The 25,864-nt window shown below is 38.0% G+C and overlaps 1 protein-coding gene across 1 annotated transcript; it reads left to right on the plus strand.

Moving 5' to 3' along the window:
• The first annotated feature begins 1,861 nt into the window (after positions 1–1,861).
• On the plus strand, positions 1,862–22,970 carry LOC120538547 (E3 ubiquitin-protein ligase Praja-1-like). Its single transcript, XM_039767942.1, has 9 exons — positions 1,862–1,927; positions 7,836–7,869; positions 12,945–13,072; positions 14,827–14,878; positions 15,952–16,058; positions 18,600–18,639; positions 19,465–19,556; positions 21,487–21,541; positions 22,255–22,970. Exons 1-9 carry the CDS (start codon positions 1,871–1,873, stop codon positions 22,968–22,970), a joined length of 1,281 nt encoding a protein of 426 aa, XP_039623876.1. The 5' UTR covers positions 1,862–1,870.
• The last annotated feature ends 2,894 nt before the right edge of the window (positions 22,971–25,864 follow it).

Consider the following 25,864-nt stretch of genomic DNA (forward strand, 5'->3'; position numbering starts at 1 on the left):
CAGGATTGGTTCCTGCCTTGTGCCCTGTGTTGGCTGGGATTGGCTCCAGCAGACCCCCGTGACCCTGTATTCGGATTCAGCGGGTTAGAAAATGGATGGATGGATGAATACTGGTTTTAAGACATTTATCTGATATAATGTGCCATTTTATTTTAGAATACCACTGTCCTCTTCAGTTTTGAGTTCACTCTTTCCTAAATATTAACCTGATAATTCCAAAAACAACTGATCGATGGCACTCTTTTCTGATCATCTACTGCTCTATTGTCTGTGCATTAATTTAAAAACATTTCAGTGAGCACAAAATATCCACCTCTTCTCTGAGCCAATAAAAGCTGTGGTTCTAAAGGAAACATTGATTTGAAGTTATACGAAGCTAATAATTTGCAAAAGTGTTACGCTTTTGCTGCCAGAACTTCTTTTTCACTTGAGTCATCTACATTTGTAAATATCTGAGAATAAAGTGACACTTTTCAAATCGAAGTTTTATTTCATCCCTAATTTCAGGTACTTTAAACGATTTTTAATTTCAACTGATGGTCATTTCACACTAACTGCTCTCATTCTGTCACACATGTCTAAACAGTTTTGCCATCTTGAAAATGTTGCATGATATAATTATAGCAAAATTCAATATGGACTTCATTGTGACCAATGATAAAACTTCACTATTTGTCACTGTGTTCGTGCTAAATGATTAACAAACATCCAATTCCACCTTTGTGCTGAAGATGTCTATAAAAGGGGTAAGCTAGTGTTGGGCCTGGACAGCAATCCATTTTTGTACCCATGTTGGCCAAATGTGGGTAAGATTATTGGCCAATATTAACATGTGGCAATGTAGACCCAACAGCAGCTTGTTTACCAGAATTCTGCGTAAACAGTGTTTATCTGCAAATATATTTTTGACACTATGGGCTGAATCTGTTTCAAAATGATGAACATTTTATAAATAAATTTACAATAATTTGGTCTTTTGTCTGAAGTATTAATTTGTTCATCTTGCAGGTAATGTGACTCTGAGCAAGTCATCTAACTGTTCAGGCAGGTATAATGTGATTTGTAATTTGCTAAATTCATTAAAGTAAATATATCCTCTAAGTACTAACATTTATTTCACAAACTTTCCTACATTCATCCATCAATTATTAAAGCCATCTAAGCTCACTCAGAGGGATTGTGCCCAGAGCCTGCATCTCCTTTTTATTAATGAATTATAAAATCAGAAAAAAAGTTCTTTAGGTCACATCCATACTTCAAAAGTAATTTGTATATTTTACAGACTTAACAGGTTTATCTACTTTCCCAGAGCAGTAAAATGGTGTAGATGGGAATTAATGTGATTTTTGAGTGCATTTATAAAATACTTTACAGGACACAAACAGCTATAAGATGTGTTTTCGTGGGTGGTTAGCAATGTCAAAATGGCCTGGTTTGGGAATCTTGTGCTCCATTAACCTTTCACTTTAGGCTCTCAGCTCAATACCGACTCGGGATATGGAGGATGAATTAAACAGATTGATGGATTTCCTTTTCATGTTCTTTTTACCTCTATTGTAGTCAGATTACTTAATAGTGGGTGAGATGGGTCCCTTTGGAGTTTTGAGCACCATGATACAATCTTGTCTTTTCAAGCTGTCCGTGATGCAAACCAGCCAACTGTAAGCCTTGCGAGTATCATAATAAACTGCATTATAGAAAGAAACACTTTTACTAATGAACATCTTGAGTTCAAATATATATAAATACTAACACAAATAAGAGCTGTTGTTAAAGTAACGGTTTAACTTTGTATTAATTTTATTCTTGTGTTGTCACATGAAGGTGCAAACATGGCCTATCTGATTATACAGAAAACTAAAGAAGAAACATGAGCAATCCTGCAAAAATGAGAAGACTCCATAGTCCGTCTGAACAGCAAAGTCTGGTGGGTAGAATACGATACATTCATAATGGAGGAATTAAAGAATATAATAATGTTGGCTAACTTGCTAGCATCCCTGCATAGATAATATGGGCCAACAGAGACCTAGAAGTAAAGTATAGCCTTGATGTATACATGATAGGTTAGTAACAGTTTTATTTACTAAACATGTTGAAAATGTTATTAAATATACTAGTAACTAGACGTTAAGCCCGTTACAAAAACGGGCGCTAGAACAGTAGTGCATAAACATTAGTAGGTACAGTCTATTTTAAATGACAAGGGACCTTGACCTCATTCTGTTTCTTGTCTTAATTTTTTTTGTCAAAAATATTTTTTGCAAGAAGCCTAAAGTAAAATAATAATAAAAATAAAATAGAAACGCATATGACAATACAGTAAGTATAATTAATATTGCCTTAGTGTAAAACTTTCTAACAATCTGTAAGACACAATATCTGAAGAAGATATTTAGGTAAAATTTTCTATTTTTTTACCTCATGAAATGTTTCTATACAATTTCATTATAGACAACATTTCTTGTAAATATTCTGTCTGAGTTTGGCAACAGTCTGCTTTGTTCAGGAATCTCTACAATCTTGACAACAACATCTGGAAAACTTCTAACTCTTGATAATGCAACATATAACTGACTGTGGCTGAATGCTGGTTCTGGCAAGTAAATGCCAACATTTTCTAAGGTTTGCTCTTCTGAGTCTTTCTCTTTTAGCGTTTTTCTGACGCTCATTTTCTTATTATTCAATCGATCTATTCGTTTATATATTTTTTTTTGTCTTTCAGCCTTTCTTTTGTTGATGTTTACTTGTTGAGCTGACCGTTCTTCCAGGAGATGTTGCTTATATAGGATTTGATTGTCTGTGTCTTTCACCCTACTTGACGTGTCCCTTTTTTTGGGTGGCATGTTGTTAGTAGACACGTCCGTAATATTTTCTCCTACAGTAATACTGGCTTGTATGTGGCTGTAATATGCATCACTGTATTGTGTGTCATTAATTTTCTCTCGCAGTAATAGTGGTTTGTATTTCCGTAAAATGCCTGTCATTTTCTCTGACAGTAATACTGGCTTTGTTGTCCGTAATATGACTTTAATTTTCTGTCACAACAGTGGGCAATCAGCAGAGTGTCACCAGCAACTAATGTAATGTGTGGCGTGCTGCTTATAATCGTGCCTGTGGCGTCTCCCCAGCAAGTACTGTGCAGTTCTCCAGCAAGTATTTTAATCTGTGGGGGGCGTGCAGCTTATTATTTAATGTGTGGCATCTCCCCAGCAATGGATTTTATGTGCGCGGCCGCAACTACCCAATCAGCACTCTCCCCAGCAATGGTGTCCTTTATTTCTTATCATGCGCAGCCGTGGCAAGGCCATTTACCGTGTGCCCAGCTTCCAGTGTGTGTGCTTTATTTGCTTATCATGCGCGGCAGCAGCTAGGCCATTCACTGTGTGCCCAGCTTCCAGTGTGTTTGCGTCCATGGTGCCGAGCGCATGGGTGGGGCACGGTGCGATGTGTGGCACGGCCCGCGCATGTGCACTTCACCAGAAGACACACACACACTGACACCTGGACGCACACAGGGGTTTTATTAAAGAGGATAAGAAACTGCATGTTAAAGATTCATAGAAAAAGCTTCTGCATTCTTTACTTTATGTACTGCAGACATGCATCTATTACTCATATATTGCTATTTAACAAAGCCTTAACAAAGGCTTATTAATATAAAGCAACAGTAAAGTGAATATTCATCTATGTGAAGTGCAGAATAGTAAGAGCCTTTGATAGGTTGACAACAATATTTGTAAATATGCAGGATCCATAGATTTTACACTATATATGGAAAATTAAGAGAAACATGTCTCAGTTAAGCCACCTCTGACCATTCCAAAGTGGAGTTAATTTAGTAGACCAAATTGTAGTGATGAATATCCACTTTTGGTTCTCTGTGTTGAAAAGCCTTTATTAAAGCTTCGTTTTTCTTCTTCTTTCGGCTGCTCCCATTAGGGGTTGCCACAGCGGATCATCTTTTTCCCACATCGTCCTCTGTTACACCCATCACCTGCATGTCTTCTCTCACCACATCTATAAACCTCCTCTTAGGCCTTCCTCTTTTCCTATTCCCCAGCAGCTCTATCCTTAGCATCCTTCTCCCAATATACTCAGCATCTCTCCTCTGCACATGTCCAAATCAATTCAATCTCGCCTCTCGGACTTTGTCTCCAAACTGTCCAACTTGAGCTGACCCTCTAATGTACTCATTTCTAATCCTGTCCATCCTCGTCACACCCAATGCAAATCTTAGCATCTTTATCTCTGCCACCTCCAGCTCTGTCTCCTGCTTTCTGGTCAGTGCCACCATCTCCAACCCATATAACATAGCCGGCCTCACTACCGTCCTGCAGACCTTACCTTTTACGCTTGCTGATACCCATCTGTCATAAATTACTCTCTACCCATTCCACCCTGCCTGCACTCTCTTTTTCACCTCTCTTCCACACTCCCCATTACTCTGTACTGTTGATCCCAAGTATTTAAATTCATCCATCTTTGCCAACTCTACTCCCTACAACCTCACCATTTCACTGACCCTCATTCTTCTCCTCTCTAGAGCATATCTCCACTTCTCCAGGGTCTCCTCAACCTGCTCCCTACTCTCGCCATAGATCACAATCAAACATCATAGTCCACAGGGACTCTTGTCTAATCTCATCTGTCAACCTGTCCATCACCATGACAAATAAGAATTGGCTCAGAACTGATGCCTGATGTAATCCCACCTCTATGTTGAAAGCATCCATCATTCCTACCACAGACCTCACCATTGTCACACTTTCCTCATACATATCCTGTACCACTCTTACATACTTCCCTGCCAATCCCTCATACAATACAACAACCCCTCTCGAGGCACCCTGTCATATGCTTTCTCAATGTCCAAAAAGACTCAATGCAACTCCTTCTGGCCTTCTCTATACTTCTCCATCAACACCATCAGAGCTAACGCCGCATCTGTGGTCCTCTTTCCTAGCATGGAACCATACTGCTGCTTACTAATCATCACCTCCCTTCTTAACACTAGAATTACCAGAGCCTATGAATAAACTCGTAAATCCGTCCCACCTTAAATCGCGTCTTAAAACCGTTCTCACCTCTCCACCAGCATCTTTTGTTAATCTAAATGTGCTGGTAAAAGAAAAGCTGCAAGTAGCCGGCTATTCCAACACCCCACCGACTTAGAACGTGCACAAACTTCTCCCTGCTCATGCCTTGATTGATTTTCTGGGAGTGAAGTGGAGTTTTAGACTGGAAATAATAGATCGTTGTTTGGAACACACGCATTTCATGTCTGTTCCGTTTCTACAGTAATCTGTGTAAACACATTGTTAAAACAGAAACCTTTTTTATATTCTAGTAGTAGATGACAAAATGTAGGCATAAACTATATAATGTATGAAGCCTGAAGTCCAAATATCAAAGAAATATTTTCACAGAAGGTACAAATCTAACACAACAATTGCGCTTTTATTCTAGCTCATCAATTTTATCCCCCTGTAGTTACTACAGCTCTGCACAACCCCCTTATTTTTAAAAATCGGTACCAGTACACTATTTCTCTACTCCTCAGGCATCCTCTCACTTTCCAAGGTTCCATTAAATAATCTGGTTAAAAACTCCACTGCATTCTCTCCTAAACACCTCCATGCTTCCTCAGGTATGTCATCTGGACCAACGGCCTTTCCATCCTTCATCCTCTTCATAGCTGTCCTTACTTTCTCCTTACTAATCCGTTGCACTTCCTGATTCACTATCTCTATATCATCCAAACCTCTCTCTCTCATTCTCTTCAATAATCAGCCTCTCAAAGTACTCTTTCCATCTTCTCAACGCACTCTCCTCGCTTAAAAGTACGTTTCCATACTTATCCTTTATCACCCTAACCTACTGCACATCTTTCTCTCTGTTTAGCCAATCAGTACAGATCTTTTTCTCCCTCCTTAGTGTCCAACCACTCATACAAGTCATCATATGCCCTTTCTTTAGCCTTCACCACCTCTCTCTTCACCTTATGCCTTATCTCCTTTAACTCTTGTTTACTTTCTGCATCTCTCTCCCACTACTTTGCCAACTTCTTCCTCTGTATACTCTCCATTTCTCCACCAGGTTTCCTATTCCTCCTTCCTCTTTCCAGATGTCTCGCCAAGCACCTTCCTGCTGTCATCCTTACTACTTCTGCTGTAGTTGCTCAGCTATCTGGCAACTCTTCACTGCTACCCAGTGCCTGTCTTACCTTCTCCCTGAACTCAACCTTGCAGTCTTCCTTTTTCAACTTCCACCATTTGATCCTTGGCTGTGCCCTCACTCTGCTCCTCTTCTTGATCTCCAATGTCATTACAGGCCCTCATCCTATGCTGCATAACTACACTTTCCCCGCCATCACTTTGCAGTCTCCTTCACATTGACCCTCCTGCATAGGATGTAATCTACTTCCACTCTTGTACATCACCCTATGTTCCTCCCTAAAATACGCATTCACCACAGCCATGTCCATCCTTTTTGCAAAATCCACTATCCTCTGACCTTCTTCATTCCTCTCCTTGATGCCATACCTACCCATCACCTCCTTGTCTCCTCTGTTCCCTTCACCAACATGTCCATTGAAATCTGCTGCAATCACCACTCTCTGTCCCTTGGGAACACTGTCCATCACTTCATCCAACTCACTCCAGAAATCTTCTTTCTCATCTATCGCACATCCAACTTACAGGGCATATTCACTAACAAAATTTATCATCACACCTTCAATTTCCAGGCTTCATAATCATTACTCTGTCTGGCACTAAATTTAAAGGACTCTGAGATCTTAGAACTCAAAATTTAATTAATGGCCACTAACTTAGCTAGACATTGACTTTAGAGAGGGAGACATTTGTAATAGGCTTTGCAGAAACTAGGTATGGTTTTTTGAACATAAAAATGGTTTGAGATTGTCAAGCATAAGTTTTTAATATTTCAGTTTTTTTATTATTGCTAACATGTCATTGACAGTATGGGCTGCAGTAGTTATTAATGCTGTCTCGGAGACCCAGCATCCTGAGCTTTGCACCTGGTTGTTGCCTATGTGCAGTTTGCACATTCTCCTTTGGTCCCTGAGTCTAAATGGGTTTTCTCAAGGAGCTATGTTTTGTTGGGTTCTGCATGGTTATTGGTGACAGTGGGTTATTTGATAGATTGACAACCCATACAGTGTCGGTTCCTTCCTTCGATATACCAAAGCTGTCAGGATATGCTTTGACCCTCGCAATCCTGAACTGGTTTAGGTGTGCTTGAGGTAGTTATCCACTCTTAAGATTAGTAGTAACTCTTCAGATATGTAGGAGCTTTCTTATTAACAACTCCGACTTTAGACATTTGAGATGCATCCCCTAATGGATTTGGATATTTGGGATTCTTCCCCTGATGGACACCATGATGATCAATCTCTAATGGTGCTTGACAAAATAGTAACAATCTTCATCATTACAATAGTATGAATTATTTTACAGATCGCTATTATTATCCACCTTAACAAAAGAATAAGTGTCTATTTGTCTCTCTATGTGTCCATCCAGTTGCTATGTCTCTGTCATTCCAATAGATGGTGCATCACACTGCTTATGCGAGTCCCATACCAAATGGCACAGAACAGAGACATACACATTGCATGGTGCACTGCAAGCATTAATGCTGAGGTCTATGTTGATTCCGTAGATTTCAGCTCATCTTAGACGGGTAACCCAGCCAGTTAATTATGTTTCATCATCAAAAGTGCATGTTTTATTGTATACAAATCAAAAACCAGTATAAACATATGTTATTCATTTTATACTTGTGAATTATTTTCACTTTTTTATTCGTAGGAGAGATCAAATGATTGTGAAGTTGAAAATCAAGGTAAGTGTTGGGGAGCATTATGAATAATCAGCATTTCAAAAGACTGATGTTTTTCTTTACCAAATTGTCTTAATTTGATTGATAAATTGCACACACAAAATACTTCATCTCAAGTGGAGCAAAGGCATTCTCTGACAAGTAAGAGAACGTTTATCAAAATCCCCACATCGAGACCTGAAATGAGATTTTAAAACCAGAAAAATGAAGTATCCTGAAACTAGTCATTGAGAATCACAACTTCCTAGAACATGATGAAGTTACTGACCTCTCCGTGAGCGCTAAGTGCTTCACGTCAGGAAACAACAGATTTCCCCATTTAGCAGGTGTAGAGACTAAAGTTGTATAAACAAATGGCCCCGTTTTAGAAGAGGTTGCATATTTAGATATTCTGTTGATTTATGTCTATATTTTCCAAACATAGCACTGGATACTGTATAAGTAACTGCATTTTCTTTTCTTATATCTCCATCAAAGTCAATTATTCCTATTGCTTTAAATGATTTATTAATATATTTTTTTTTACAATTTCCATCTGTAAGATTGCACAACCTACTTAATAACAATAAAATAAGTGGAAGTGGATTATGGCAGGAAAATCAGCAGCCCCAAGGGACACAAAGAACTCATCCAGTCTTGATCTCACTTGCATTAGGCATCAGGCCATTAATATTGGGGTCTGCTGTACATGGGGGTGAAGTCCTAAATGGCAATGTGTAACAAAAACTACAGTTATACCTTTCTTTCCCTTAATAGTTATCATACTTTTTTTTTGCACATGAGTGTGCTTTTCCTTTTCTGACAGCTGATGATTCAGTGGTTCATGATATTGTAAAAATAAATATAGGAATTAGATAACAAATAGAGTTCCCTGTTTTATTCACTCTTTTGGGAAAAGCCCTGTTTATTCACTCTAATTATTGATGGTGGTACACAAGAATGTGGCAGCCGGGACTATTGTCCACATGGCAAAAAATGAAATTTAAGCAAAGTGAAAAGTATTTAAATCATGACAAATGCAGTTTCCCTTATTATAATAATTATTGACTTATCCAAAAATTTGTATTTATGATTATTTAGCTTTCTTTTAAGAAATTTTGTCAAGTAAATTCTGCTTACCTTTTTGGCAGAATTCTTTGCTAAATACAAGCAAAACAATTCCCATTTAAAGTTTTTCGTCTAGTTTTTGCAGTGCAGATTCCTGAGTTTACAGACATATGGATTTTTTCCAATTGGATCAACAAAACAGTGAGCTGGTAATGCTCTTATATTTTTTTTTAAAAAGAGGCAGAGCCGTGCCATGACCAATACTCTTCCTCTGTGTCATTTGCTAATGGACTCTGCAGTAAACCCATAGCCAATCAAATTCAGGCCTTAACCTCATCCACTTCCTGTGTTCCCTCAATTTAGTTCCCTTAAGTGACACACAGACATCATATTCGGGATACTATATACACTCAAACTGTTCGAATACCAGGTAGACAATACAGTTTTAGAAACAACCATGATAATAAAAATGATAGCAGAAGTTATTACATAGGCTGTGTGCCCCACCAGTGCCAGTAGATATCTGTTGAGGCCTGTTTAAATCAAGATCAATGATAAAGAATAATAATTATTTCACTCAAAATGATTGAAAAAAATCATTGCAACTTCTGGGGTTGTGAGGTACACCTCTAAAATAATGGAGGTTGCTATATCTTCTCCAAACCTTTTTTTATTTCACTGGGTTTCTAAATGGTTTCTTCCTCTTCCACCTCTTCTGCTTTCACACGTTTACTGTCATTAACACTGTAATGTGCAAATACCCAAACAATAAACAATCTGTTATGCTCCATTAGTTATACTTACCCAAACATCGATAGTTTTAATTGCAAAGTATCCAAATACATTCAGCATTTTCTGGTTTTAATGTTTCCTGACTGCATTACGCATGACTTTGAAGCAACTAAAACATAACTGAATAAAAGAAGTAAGAACTGCTACAAGGCTTTCTTGAAGAAAAGTTGTGAAAACACTAGGTGATAGTGGGAACTGAAAAGCACGTTTTAAACCCTTATGCTTTTCTTTGCGGAAAAACTTGTGTTCTTATTTTTTGTGATTTTTTTTATAAGTAGCATGTAAAAAAAGTGGAATAATGACAGAGGACCAACAGCCAGAGGACCAACAGCATCGTATTCGTGACGCTTCTCTCAGCAGTAGTAAGTGTCACAACCAACATAAAGTTTTATTTAGAGTGCCTCAGACATCTAGGGGTCTTTATTTAATGGTTTTTCATAAGGGAGTAGTCAGCTTGTTGAAGAGGCTGGTACACCAACTTTAAGATCAATCACCAAAGTTCACAGGGCTACACTATATTTGAAGTTGAAGAACAAAGTTAATATCAAAGGAAAAAACTAGACTATAAACCTAAATTGAATTGGATTAATTAAAGTTAAATAGTTTCAGTGCAAATCTCTTGTGAAATATTCCCTTATTTTCATTAAATTTGAAAAACACTTTGAGGGCTCAGCTGTCATCTTATACACTCACCTAAAGGATTATTAGGAACACCTGTTTAATTTCTCATTAATGCAATTATCTAATCAACCAATCACATGGCAGTTGCTTCAATGCATTTAGCGGTGTGGTCCTGGTCAAGACAATCTCCTGAACTCCAAACTGAATGTCAGAATGGGAAAGAAAGGTGATTTAAGCAATTTTGAGCGTGGCATGGTTGTTGGTGCCAGACGGGCCGGTCTGAGTATTTCACAATCTGCTCAGTTACTAGGATTTTCACGCACAACCATTTCTAGGGTTTACAAAGAATGGTGTGAAAAGGGAAAAACATCCAGTATGCGGCAGTCATGTGGGCGAAAATGCCTTGTTGATGCTAGAAGTCAGAGGAGAATGGTCCGACTGATTCAAGCTGATAGAAGAGCAACTTTGACTGAAATAACCACTCGTTACAACCGAGGTATGCAGCAAAGCATTTGTGAAGCCACAACACGCACAACCTTGAGGCGGATGGGCTACAACAGCAGAAGACCCCACCGGGTACCACTCATCTCCACTACAAACAGGAAAAAGAGGCTACAATTTGCACAAGCTCACCAAAATTGGACAGTTGAAGACTGGAAAAATGTTGCCTGGTCTGATGAGTCTCAATTTCTGTTGAGACATTCAAATGGTAGAGTCAGAATTTGGCGTAAACAGAATGAGAACATGGATCCATCATGCCTTGTTACCACTGTGCAGGCTGGTGGTGGTGGTGTAATGGTGTGGGGGATGTTTTCTTGGCAGATTTTAGGCCCCTTAGTGCCAATTGGGCATCGTTTAAATGCCACGGGCTACCTGAGCATTGTTTCTGACCATGTCCATCCCTTCATGACCACCATGTACCCATCCTCTGATGGTAACTTCTAGCAGGATAATGCACCATGTCACAAAGCTCGAATCATTTCAAATTGGTTTCTTGAACATGACAATGAGTTCACTGTACTAAAATGGACCCCACAGTCACCAGATCTCAACCCAGTAGAGCATCTTTGGGATGTGGTGAAACGGGAGCTTCGTGCCCTGGATGTGCATCCCACAAATCACCATCAACTGCAAGATGCTATCCTATCAATATGGGCCAACATTTCTAAAGAATGCTTTCAGCACCTTGTTGAATCAATGCCACGTAGATTGAAAGGGGGTCAAACACCGTATTAGTATGGTGTTCCTAATAATCCTTTAGGTGAGTGTAGTAACATGGATGCCATGTGCTTAACAACTAGAAGCACAAAATGATACCACTTAAGGCAAAATCAAGTAAACAACCTAAACCTTTTTTCTCTGAGGTGCCCAAAGACTTGGTACCTTACAGAAGCATTTCATGCCTCTCTTTAAGAAGGAATGTGACCACCGGTTACAATTATTATAATCCAAAAGTAAAAACACAGCTGAATTTTATTTTAAAGAGAAACAAAATTTCACTTAAAATTTTTATAGACGTGTGTTCCTATTTAAAATTAATTGACAACTTTAGTCCAAGCAACCAATGCAAATGCACACCATAAGAACAACAGTAGTCATCATTCCTCAGCTGCCTTTAGACAATGTCACACAGCACATTTAATGACATATTCATCAGATGAATGTACTTATTAAAGTGAACAGTTTAAGTTCATGCATTTCCCTACTTATGGATAAGTACTTTTGTATCTGTTAGTTCTAGTTTTTTTTGTCCTTTACCAGATTTAGAATCCGAGTGAACAGGGGACTGATACTTAAATGAACAAAAGTCGCACAGAACTGATTGTACCCTAACCCTAAACTGTCTCTGTTTGTGGAAGCCTGGTTTTTGAGTTCAGTGCTCTGTTTTCTCCTTCATTTCACAACTCTGTAATAGAACAGGCCTGAGTAGGCAGATAGTTGTTGTTTACAGATTGTCAGTTCAGAATTGGTCTATGTTGCTGCTATTATTATTATTTATTTGCTATTATAATTATGTTTATTTGATGATTCAAGTTTTTTCACACAGTTCAAAGTATTGCCTCTTAAATGAGATTTTAAATAGAACAGTATGTTCTATTTTAGTATTATGTACAGGCTCAACATACTATTCTCATATCAGCTAGGCACAAGACAGTGAACAGCAGTGTAGAGAGTGCCAGTCCATTGCAGAGTCCACTTTCACACACACATACTCTGGGCCACTTGGCATTGCCAGTTAACCTAACCTGCATGTCTTTGGGGATGTGAGAGGAAAAGCCATACAGACATGGGGAGAATGGACAAACTAACATCATCTCTTAAATTCCAGAAACATTTAGATGAACAAACTCTAAGTGTACAATTTATATTTAAAATGTTACACTTTGAATTACACAATACTTTGTCAGTAATAGGCCTTCCCAATTTCTATGCATACTCCAGTTCTCTCTCTCTTAATAAACTAATAAAATTAATAACACTCATGTTAACACAATATTTACTCACTTCAATAGTACACAGTCTTCTTTCCCTACACACAAAGCCAAATAAACAGTATGTTTTTGGTGTATCTGTTGTGCGTTTTCCTAACATTGCTCTGCATGATTTGTCATTACAAGGCGATTTGGAGAACAAGAAATCTAGTAGCAACGTACAGAGGAAATCATATCAAGAGAAGAATGAGGGTTCTGAAGAAAACACCACATCAGATATCTCTGCTGCTAATCCCGCTGGGCAGAATTCTCATGTATGTAGGATTTTGCATCAACCTATTCAACCTATTTAGAAATATATTACATAATACAGATAATATATAATTATCTGTATTATGTAAAAAATACAGATATATATATAATATATTAGACATAGTTCTGCAATATTTTGTGAATATTAGGTTCAATAAATATCAGTAGGGAAACACGTAAGCTTAACATGCATCCCAGGAAAATTAATGGAAGGAATTCTTAAGGATAAGATTGAGCAACACCTGGCAAGGACAGTAGTTATTCTGAACAGTCAGCATGGGTTCAGAAGAGGGAGGTCATGTTTTACTAGCATGCTGGAATTCTATGAGGAAGCAACAAAAGCATACGATCAAAGTGGAGCATCTTTATTATTTATCTTGACTTTCAGAAAGCATTTGATAAGGTGCCACATGAGAGAATGGACATTAAACTAAAAGATGTTGTAGTTCAGGGTGATGTGATTAGATGGGTGCAGAATTAGCTCATACACAGGTAGCAGAGGGTGATGGTGCGAGGAACCTCATCAGAACTGGCCGATGTTAAGAATGGTGTTGCACAGGGGTCAGTGCTAGGGCTGCTGTTATTTTTAATATATATAAATGATTTAGATAGGAATATAAGTAACAAGCTGGTTACGTTTGCAGATGATACCAAGATAGACGGATTAGCAGATAATTTTGAATCTGTTAAATCATATTAGGAGGACTTGGATAGCATACAGGCTTGGGCAGAAGAAATTTAATGTCAGTAAATGTAAAGTACGGTATTACACAAAGGAAGTAAAAAATACTCTTCACGGAGTCAATGGAGGCTCTGATTGGGGCTCTTGAGAGGCTGGGCTTGCAAGTTTCTTGGATATAAACCAAGATCCAGGTCTTTAATGACCTCTTGGGCACAGCAGTCAGCAATTTGTCTGTTTGCGGAGAGAATGACAGTCATCAGAGACATGCTCTTCCCTATGAAGTCAGTAGATGGATTGGGAGAGCATTGGGGGTAATGAGGTCACTGGAAAGAGGTGTATGGTGCTCCTGATATCTCTGTAAATAGATGAAGGTCCAAGTCTTTAGAATGCTGGTGATTCCTGTTTTGCTATTTATTGTGAGACGGACGCTATTCAGTGACCTGAGACGAAAACTGTACTCCTTCAGTACTGTGTCTCTTCGGAGAATCCTTGCATTACACTGGTTTGACTTTGTGTTGAACAAGCGGTTGCCCATGGAGTCCCGAAAGAAGTGCATTACCTGCATTCTGACAGAGCATCAGTTACGGAACTACTCCATGTGGTGCGATTCCCCAAGGGTGATCTGGCTCGCAGGATCCTCATTGTTGAGGACCCAAGTGGCTAGACCAGGTCAAGGGGATGCCCACATAACACCTGGCTGCAGCAGACAGATGGTCATTTCCTGAGGGTGAAACTGGACCATGTGTCTGTCTGGGGGGATTACCAACCGGGATCCTGAGCTGTTTCAAGGAAACATGCTGTACCAGTGCATGCTGCTCCCCAACCTGACCTGAATCTGTAAGAATGGGTTTTTTGATTGTCTGGTACCCCACACAGTGTTTGTGTTTCTGCCTTGTGTCCAATGCTGCTGTGTTATAAATGTGAATTAATAAAGCATATTTTAAAATGTTTTCCTAAGTAGTTCGCTGTATTTTAATGTTAAAATTATCTTTTATTAAAATATGCTATTGTCATTTTTGTTTATTGCAAGTTTTTTTTTTCATTCATTGTTTTAATGCTATTCATTCTTACAAGGTATTGCCAAGGAAGAAACCAGGCAGTGCTGGCTACAACACAAGGAATGACGGTAACTATGCTAGGGTACCACATAACATAATATGCAATATAAAGCTTAAAGCCTCCCATATTCTGCCTCTTCATCTGAATGTCTTACATTCTAAAGCAACACAAATAAGCGGATTGAGTGCTTATAGAGGTTTTTTTCATTCTTTGAGTGTGCAGCATTTAAAGTATTTGCATTAAGTAGAGTTAGACAAAATCGACTGAAAATAAGTGCACCTCTGGTGGTTGACTTTGTCATAATTGTTTTAGCATTTTCAAGGGTGTGGAAAATCACTGCACGCTAAGGTTCTTGTGGTCATTTAGCAGCTAGAGAAATACAAGATGTCATAGTAGCATTCACATTCTCTTTATTACGACAGCTTCCAGTGCGTCCATGGTTAGCCCTGTGATGGAGCAAAATTTCCTTGTAAATTTGTTCATGCATTGCGCATCTGTTGAACTCAAGTTACTTCCACGGTTGATCACAGCATAGAACAAGACATTGGTTACTATGGACTGGTAAAATAGTTCCAACAGTTTGCTTCATACATCAAAAGAGTCTTCTCAAGGCGTACATTCACCATTGGACTTTCTAACACAGACCAATCTAGTTTGCTGTTTATGTGAACCCCAGGTACTTGTAGTTCTGTGCCATTTCAGTGTACTCCCACTCAATGGTGACAAGTGGTGGAAGTCCACTACCTCTTCTTTAGTCTTGTGGGTGTTGAGGTGCAGGTGGTTCTTCCATCATCACAAGACAAATTTTGTTTTTTTATCCAGTATCTCTTTTTTTGATATTTGTGTGATCTTCTCATCACTCTCAAGAACTTCATTTGACATACATACAACATTTCCCAAAGAAGGTGATGCTAAAGCTAGCTCATTTTCAGACCAATGATAACATGTATAGCCTACTGCAAGACACATTGTGTTATTACATTAAATAAGGTACAGCAACCACACAGTAACTTAAAGTGAATATAAATATAAAAACCAGCCTTCTTCCGCTTTTTGTGTTGTAAGAACTCATTTTTTTAAATAAATTTAACTCATTACTAACTCTCAATACCTGAGATATATACTTTTGTTTTATTAAAGGTGTTAAGAAGAGATGTATCATCACCCGACAAGTGAAATCATATCAGAACCTAAATGTGGCTACTCAAATAGTAACAGAAGAGACAACACCTGGGCAGGAGAACTCAGTATGTAATAAAATATCGAAGGTACACATTGAAATGTGAGAAATGGAATTCACTTAAAAAATAAATTGTAAATAGTTTTTCTTTTGGGCCTGAGAAGGACTAGTGCCTCATTAAGGGTTGGTCAATGCACTGCATTACGATGCAGCCAGAATGTTGTATGATATTTGTTTGTAAACATTGTTATGTTATTTAGTAGTAATTATGTGCAAACTCTTAATAAGGAAAATGTAATTTATTATAAGCAAGTTTTGTAAGTGAACAGAGTATAGCAAACTATGGAAATCTTGCAGAAAATGTAAAATAAAAACATGGACTTTGTGAAAGAAAGGAGGTCCTCATGCCAGTCTCTATATTAACCTAAGCACAAGAGATGCAAAATATTGCAAAGTACTTAAAATAGATGCTCACAAAAGGTAGGACACAAACTACAACATACACAGAACAAAAACAACAAAACCGCTTTCTGTTTGGGTTTATCTATACAGGTTCAGACCCCCTGTTTACCATGTGGAGTAGCCCACTCACTTGTCCAGCACAGTATTACACATACCTATGTACTCTCCTTTGTTATATCCCATCTCCCTCTTTCTCTTTCTCCTGCTCCTTTTCCTTCTCTCCCTTTAACTTGCAGTCCTTCTCCTCCTCTGGCTGTGACATGACTTTAATCTCATTTTTGAGGTTACTTTCAGCCATGTCTCAATGTCTTTTCCATTGACAGATACAGGCTCAGGTTCTTGTTGTCACTTTACCCCTGAGTCTTTAGATGCTCTTCAGAAGGACAGATCTCCCAGACAGCATCCTTGCTACCTGCTCCATCAAACAGACAGAATGGTGCTGTATGTTGGCTTCTGGGACCATGTGTCAATAAGCAGTCAGGAGGGAATATCGCTTCTGCCATTCCCTCCCTGGCTTTAGTCTCTTTATGGTCAGAGGGACAGGCATCCCTGCCATTTGCAATGTTGCCCATTTACCCGTAATATAAAAGAGTAGTACTTGTTTCCGTCGAGGTTGTGCCTCATGTTCAGTTGTGGTGTTTCTTCTGTCCATTGTCCTTCAAGGGTATTCAGCACACATACACACTGCACATATTATTACTCTTTTCTCCCAATATAACAATGTATAACTACAACATTGCTTGCAATTTTGAATGATGTCCACGTAGATTCTGAAACATGCATAATATTCTATTAACACAATAAGCATGCAAAATGGATGCCACATGCATTTCTAGGTAAGAAAACATGAATATAGGTATCAGTGTCTTTAGCTGAAGTTTAGTTCATGTTTAGCTATCAAAGGCAGAATGGCAATAGATTTGATGATACTGGAGGTTATTGTACGTAAGAAGTTTTAAAAACTAATTTAGCAAATTCCTTTAGTATTAGTAAATGTTTCAGACGTTTGTAGTACTCGGTCCAATAGTAAACCTCATTGTGCATGCACATAAACATAACAGAGCTGTACAAAGTATACCAAGACATAAATATATTGGTAACACTTTAGTTTCAGTACTGCATCTATTACTTATTTACTCTTATACAAAAAGACCTTAAGAAAGGCTTCTTTGGGCCTTCATTATGCTTAAGCTTATTCATCTCTGTGCTGTGTGGCATATTGACATGACAGTAAAATTAATTGTTACTATGAAGGATTCACAGAGAAGGTATGAGAAATATCTGTCTTAACCCACCACTGACTATTCCAAAGTGAAATGAGTTTATTAGGTCACATTGCAAAGACGAATAACCTCTTTACTGATGCTTTGTAAGTGTAATTTACACCCGAATAAGTCTTTGTTAAGGTCTTGTAACATAACAGTAAATGAGTAATAGATGCATTTTTGCAGTGCCTAAACTAAAGTGTTAAAAATATATTGATTGCCATCTTCGTGAGCCATTTATTTATGGACTAGCTGTGCTGTAGTTGGATGGCCAGCAATAAGAAAGCTGAGATAACTACTACTGTGATTTTCTCCACTTTGGTTTCACTTCTTGTTATTAATTACTCTTGAGCAAATAAAGTACAGCTTTAGAATTTCTTGAATGTTCTATCACCAACAAGACTGAGTAAATTCTACATGTAAAAAGCACATTTTTTACTTTATATGTTAAAGACATATAGTTTTATACAGGGAACCATTTTTAAACCGAGTATAAATTATTTCTAATTCTCACTGCATATTTAACGAAATGGAGTATTCTTGCCAAAACGCATCTTTGTATTTTATCACCTGACCTGCTCATGTGATTAGTGGGAATGTCTCCTTGTTAATCGTGATTAGTGGGAATGTCTCCTTGTTAATCGTGTAGAATCAGAGAGTGCTGTCTTTGCATTTACATGGTTTTCCTCTCAAGACATGTTGTTAGACTGATAGCTCTAAATTTGAGTCCTGCCTTTTGCTTATTGCTTTTGACATCTTATGGCCTATTTTTTTTATTGCTTTGTGATCTTTCATTTTGCATCTTAAAGCATTTCTAAATAAAATGTATTTTTGCTTGTATTATTTCTCCATGTTTTTTATATTTTAAACCATAATTAAAGAAGACAGATGATGAGGCAAGCCACTCTTCCAAAAATCAAGGTAAATAATTCTTTGTGTGTCTGCTGTCCATTAATGTTGCCTGAATAATGAAATAGTTATTATGGATTATGTTTAAATGCATTCACCTAAACTGCATATTGTATATTCATCAAAAGCATATTTTCACTGTGCATTGTCTTATTTCTATTTTCCTTACTCAAAATTCTTCTCAAAATAAAAAAAGCTTAAAGTGCATTTATTGTTAATATAGTTTCATGATAATGAATTAATACTTAAAAAATCCATACTAGAAGCTGTAATTTATGAGTATGAGTATGTAATTTATGAGCTGTAATTTCTGATGCCACATGTGGGGGAAAAAGAAGGAAGACTATTTGCTTATAATACAGAAAAAGTTTTGTTACTTCAGAATTATTCTGCCATGCAATATGAGGAAGATGGGTGGTGTGGTGGTTTGTATACACTGGTTTTTAAGTCAGGATCATTTCCCCTGGTCCATAACACCTGAGAGGTGGCAGGGGCCTTCAGAGCTACATTCCATTTTCAAACGTGCTTACGGAGTTCAGGGTCACAGACAGCAAGTGATAAGTGATATTCATACCAACACTACATTGAAATTATATGTAACAGATAGCTAGTCATTATCAAAGGACAACATTCATTCATGTCTAAAATAATGTATTATGGCACATTACGGTGAAACGTTTTGCATATATGTGTTCTACACTAAAGTATTTTACATAAACTATGTAGCATAATTGGCGTTTGCTTTCATAGGAAATAGCATTCTTAAAATCTGTGTTGATTTGATTCTTAAACATCAGTAATTAACTACATATAAAGCACATTATGGTCTGTATTTAGGGCAGAAGAATAAAAGGACATCAACCCAAATAAAACATCATGCTCTTGGAAAAATAGATCAATTACCTGGTTCATCTGCACTGGAAAAAAAGGTAGTGTGAATGTATTTGGATACCTGAGGAAAATATTAATACATATATCTTTTAAAGTATAATGAAAGGCATCAATTTGTAGTAAATCGACATTTGTAATTGTTTTGTACAAACTGTGTACTACAAAAATAATTTGTTAAAGCAAAGAAGGGTTGAAAATGACATCTATTATTGGCTAACTAAAAAGATTACAATAGATTACGTGGCTCGAAAGCTTGCATATTGTAACCTTTTTAGTTAGCCAATAAAAGGTGTTATTTTGCTTGGCTTTTCTCTTGTCCCAAAAGGGAAATTTAAATTTTACTGACACTACCAAAAATAAATAAATAAATCCCTCTATTATAATAAAAAAATCCTGGGATGAGACATGACTTTTTTCAGAGAAATGCTTTCATGTCCCGCAAAACGAGACTTTATGCCAAGAGATTTAACCACACTGGGGGCTGGAAATAATAGACAAAGAGTAGATGACAAAGTAGAACGTCGTAAAGAATTAAAAAATGTTGCGATACTAGTACTAAAATTTGAAAGTCTCAAAAAATTGATAGTAAAGATCGCATTAGTGCAAATAAATGGAAATAATTACTTGGTGAAATAACGGAACAGCGAAAAGAGATCGAATATATTGTTCATGGGCAGCATGGTGGCGCAGTTGTAGTGCTGCTGCCTCGCAGTTAGGAGATCCGGAATTCGCTTCCCGGGTCCTCCCTGCGTGGAGTTTGCATGTTCTCCCCGTGTCTACGTGGGTTTCCTCTGGATACCCCAGTTTCCATTCAAAGACAAGCAGGTTAGATGCATTGGTGATTCTAAATTGTCCCTAATGTGTGTGTCCTGCTGGAGGTTTGTTGGCTGGGATTGGCTCCATCAGACCCCCGTAGCTAGGATATAGCTGGATGGATATATTGTTCGGATTTAAACTTTAAGTCAGATTACTTATTAGATCGTCTAATTCATGTTACCATCAGGGAGAAGTAGTGTTTCTTCCCAATGAAGAGGCACATCCGCAAGAATTGAAAGATTTGTTGTTTGGTGAAAGTGAAATCCACATACGCGAGCGGCAGAGACATGAAGTGGCTGGCGCATAGCACAGGCCTTGGGGTTGGTGAGCGAAGCGAGCAGAGGGCAAAGCCCCCTAGTAAATGAATATAAAATAAAAACAAAACAACACCCCAACCCCCCAAACAAACATAAAATTTTCTGGTGTGGATAACAAAGAGCTGCTGCGTTCCATAACAGGCTTGTAGGTTGCAGTAAGAAGAGGTAAGACCAGCTCAGATTGCACCACAGGATGACATTTAAAGTCATTAATATTTTTAGTTTTTAGTTTCATTTCATCAAGTGGGGAGCCATTTCAACCAATCAAATCAATACTTTGTCATTTCATCTAGCTTTTATTGATAAAAAGGCCTCTTGCCATCAGGGCCCCTGGATGAGCAGCCAGAACACCCTAATGGTTGATCCGCCTATAAATAGCTTTGTGTTGATATGTGCTGCTCATGACAGTGTAAGTATTTCAGAAACGTGATTAGTTAATGTGCAATCTCCAAATGTTCTAAAGCCACAGCAAATGAAAAAAAAATTAAGCATGAGTCAGACAAGAAAAAAAAAAGTAAGCAATCAAATCTATCATTTTTTTCATTAAATGTTTAGTGGAGTATAACAATAGTAAGCAAAAGAAAAAATAATCAGCAGGTTTATCACAAAATAAAACATCAAGAGAAGACAATGATAATGGCAGTATACAGTAAAAATACCATCCCACCCAATCAACAATATCTGGCCCATTTGTAAAGGTAAAAAGAAAACTGCCTGAGCAAAACCTAGATGAGAAAGGCAGCAACTGTCCTTCAATACTGACAACAATAGAAACAACGTAAACATCAAAATGGCCATTTACTGAAATCACATAATCTTTTGCCCATGCTTTTAGGACAAAGGAGTGAAGAAGTGTGAGAGTGAGGACAATGGCAGCAGAGACAATGAAGGTGTGTGCTTTGATTATTTAAAATGTGGATTCAGCTCTCCTTAGCAGATCAGCTTCCACTGGATATAAAATAACCGGGAATGGGAAAAGAATCATTGATTACAATTTAGAGTTAAACATCAAGGAGGGATTCTTGAATATTTGCTTTCCTAGTTCCAGTAGTTCATTATTGAACATGAATTTACACTTATTGGTAATAATGAGAAAAAAGCTGCTACTAAGGCAAAAAGCTTTGAATTCCATGGTAAAATATTTTATCCTCATGCTAACTACAGTATAATGTTTAAAATAAGCCATGAGAACAAGATAATAGACTCTGACAGTAAATAAGTCAGTAAAGAAAGGTCTGTATATGAGGTAGCAGTCACAAAAGAAGCATGTGAAAATATTTCACAATTTTACTTGCATTACTAGCATTGGAAAAAATCAGGTTGATGCAGAAATTCTTTAATGAGTCTCTGACTCTTATTACAAACTTGAAAAGGGCCTTAATTCTGAATCCAGGTGTCCTTTTGCCACATATATTCATTCAAGCAAAACAGAATAATAAAAAAGTCTGCCCCACTTACCTAGATTACACTTTGTTTATTACTTTAAATAATATTTGGTAACGCTAAATAAAAGGCTTTTGTGAATAGTGGAAATGAAACAGAATAATGATTATTTGAATATTATTTTTGAAAGATCGAGTACCATTTCCAGTTCTTTCTCTAGATCATGAAGAGCCCACAGAAGAAATCAGTGTTGTACAAACCCCTAAGGATGCTGAGGTCTGTGATTCAGAAATTCCAGTGGAGCTGAATGAAACACAGCAGGATCAGAGAGCATTGGTCATTAGAGGCAGAAATATTAACAATGACTTATCTTTCAGTGAGGAACAACATCATCATCAGACTATTTTATCATTTCATATAACAGTGGATTGGACTGCTCTGGAAGGTTTTTATTTTACCATTCAGGAACAATCAGGAAGTATATTGCATTTGCCTTCTGACACCACCCTTGCGATGATTAGGTGGCACCTTTCCACTCGAACACTTCAAGAAGAAATGATGCTAATGCAGTCACGTATTAACATCATCACCGATGTTCAAACATCCAATCATGGAGTTCCTCGGGGAGTCATAATTACTATTGGGGTGCACCATTTTTATATGAGACTCACTAACCAGCTTCAAGAAGGCCTTTTCTATCATTTTCTTCAAATCTTCTCACGAGGACAACATGCATCTTTTTCTACAAGGACCTTTGAAAATACCAGATCCCTCAGCACTTGTACAGTGTGTCTTGCAGCATACATACGAGGAGATTTAATTCGCAGTCTTCCATGCTACCATGAATTTCATGCAAACTGCATTGATCGCTGGCTTCACAGAAATTCAACATGTCCAGTTTGCCGCAGGACAGTGTTCCGATCACTGCAGTACTAGTGGCGTCATGTCAGAGCTATTGGAACACGCCTGGTATTATGGCCTTTTTGTAAGTAACTGAGCCAACAGTAACAGAAAATCATCTAAATACATAGAACTAATGAACAAATTGTTGAACTTCCAGAGGAATATGTGCTGAGCAGGGGAAATGGATTGATGGGGATGGATGAGGCATTTTTGCATAAAATTATGTAGCACGTGGTAATTTGACAACAAAAAAGCAACCTTCAGAACAAAGCAGGGCATTGGAGGCTGCATATATGAGGACTTTGTATCCTGGACATATATATTTTAGTTGAACTGATAGGCCTGAATTTCCTTGCTCTGTTACAAGTAAGCAACATGAACCTGCATTTTGTCAAGCATGTAATGGTCTGTTATTTCAAAACAGTCATAATAATCAATACTAACATCGAGCCCATTTATATTAATTCCTCATGAACTTAATATTATATGCACTGGCAGTCTTTATAGAAGTGATGAATCTAAGAATAATGCAAGAATACTGTTTCATGCTCACTCGCATATAATCGTCCTTTCTCCTGCATACAAGGAATACTTAAGGGTGCTTCACTCTCTAAAGTATGAAATTATGACCCTCTTCCAGTAGAACAGTTGCTGTATACCATATAAGCCCTTTGACATTACTCCTGCCCCTTACTTCCTTTTAAATGTACAAAGTTTTTATGTTTTTTCACCACCTAATTCCAAAAGCTCTATTTTACTGTCTAGAGAAAGATATCGCAATGTTTCCTAAAAAATGTAATTATGATGTGATCTACAAAAACTTACCTGAATATTACATGTTTAATTGCTTTCATTTTGATAAACTTATGTACCATTCCTGCATGGTTATATACTATTATTTTTAACTTAAGCAAAACTGGATTGGACTTTAATATTGCTTTTTTGTAATGAAATATTTCAGCAGATAAGGAACATTTTTTAAAGTTTCCATTAAAATCATTTAATAGCAAGAAAATCTTAATTGACATTTCTATAAGGTTACTTGTTTGATTTTTGCTAGTTTACATACTGCATCAAAAAGTTCCGTATTTCCATTTTATTAGGCAAACTTGCCCTTCCAAAGAAATTGACTGTCCATTAGGTGGCAGCATCAAATGTTCTAAAATGTTAAGCAGGTCACCCTGTTGGTGTCAAAACACATCCAGCCATAGGAGTCCATGTGTGTTTGGAAATCCACAATATGACTTGTGGAGAATAGCAGCTGACACCCTATTGAGTTCCATTCTTATCAGAGAAAAACGAAGTGCAGTTGCTAGCTATACCAGTAGTGTCTCTGCATTAAAGGTGTTGTGGTAGAGTAACGTTCCCTTACCACCAGTAGAGAGTGCTATTGTGCAAAATTTAAAAACTTGTCTGAATAATTTAAAACATTGTTGATATGTTTATAGCAGCTCAAGTTAGTGATCATAATACTATATATATATATATATATATATATATATATATATATATATATATATACTGCTCAAAAGAATTAAAGGAACACTTTTTAATCAGAGTATAGCATAAAGTCAATGAAACTAATGGGATATGAATCTGGTCAGTTAATTTGTTGAGGGGGTTGTTAATCAGTTTCAGATGCTGTGGTGCTAATGAAATTAACAACAGATGCACTAGAGGGGCAACAATGAGATGACCCCCAAAACAGGAATGGTTTAACAGGTGGAGGCCACTGACATTTTTCCCTCCTTATCTTTTCTGACTGTTTCTTCACTAGTTTTGCATTTGGCTACAGTCAGTGTCACTACTGGTAGCATGAGGCCATACCTGGACCCTACAGAGGTTGCACAGGTAGTCCAACTTTTCCAGGATGGCACATCAATACGTGTCATTGCCAGAAGGTTTGCTGTATCTCCCTGCACAGTCTCAAGGGCATGGAGGAGATTCTAGGAGACAAGCAGTTACTCTAGGTGAGCTGGAGAGGGCCATAGAAGGTCCATAACCCATCAGCAGGACCAGTATCTGCTCCTTTGGGCAAGGAGGAACAGGATGAGCACTGCCAGAGCCCTACAAAATGACCTCCAGCAGGCCACTGGTGTGAATGTCTCTGACCAAACAATCAGAAACAGACTTCATGAGGATTGCCTGAGGGCCCAAATGTCTACTGCGCCCTTTGCTCACTGCACAGCACCGGGGAGCTCAATTGGCATTTGCCATAGAATACCAGAATTGGCAGGCCCACCACTGGTGTCCTGTGCTTTTCACAGATGAGAGCAGATTCACCCTGACTATATGTGAAAGACGTGAAAGGGTCAGGAGAAGCCGTGGAGAATATTATGCTGCCTGTAACATCGTTTAGCATGACTGGTTTGGTGGTGGGTCAGTGATGATCTTGGAGGCATATCCATGGAGCGACTTACAGACCTCTACAGGCTAGACAACAGCATCTTGACTGCCATTAGGTATCAGGATGAAATCCTTGGACCCATTGTCAGACCCTACGCTGGTGCAGTAGGTCCTGGTTTCCTCCTAATGCACGACAATGCCCGGCCTCATGTGGCAAGAGTATGCAGGCAGTACCTGGAGGATGAAGGAATTGAAACAATTGAATGGCCTTCACGATCCTCTGACTTAAACCCAATAGAACATCTGTAGGACATTATCTTTCGGTCCATTAGGCGCTGCCAGGTTGCTCCTCAGACGGTACAACAGCTCAGGGATGCCCTCATACAGATCTGGGAGGAAATGCCACAAGACACCATCCGTCGTCTCATTAGGAGCATGCCCTGACGTTGTCAAGCATGCATACAAGCTCGTGGGGGCCACACAAGATACTGAAAAGCATTTTGAGTAGCAGAAATTAAGTTTTGAAAAAATGGACTAGCCTGCCACATCTTCATTTCACTCTGATTTTAGGGTGTCTACAC

The sequence above is a fragment of the Polypterus senegalus genome, chromosome 11, assembly GCF_016835505.1.
Source record: "Polypterus senegalus isolate Bchr_013 chromosome 11, ASM1683550v1, whole genome shotgun sequence".
NCBI lineage: Eukaryota > Metazoa > Chordata > Cladistia > Polypteriformes > Polypteridae > Polypterus > Polypterus senegalus.

What these genes read in the sequence shown, in the direction of transcription:
- LOC120538547 (XM_039767942.1), top strand. Translation starts at nt 1,871, where the DNA reads ATGAGCAATCCTGCAAAAATGAGAAGACTCCATAGTCCGTCTGAACAG. An exon ending in TTGTGAAGTTGAAAATCAAG is followed by an intron (nt 7,870 to 12,944) that starts GTAAGTGTTGGG and finishes TGTCATTACAAG; the next exon opens with GCGATTTGGAGAACAAGAAA. An exon ending in CCACTCTTCCAAAAATCAAG is followed by an intron (nt 18,640 to 19,464) that starts GTAAATAATTCT and finishes GTCTGTATTTAG; the next exon opens with GGCAGAAGAATAAAAGGACA.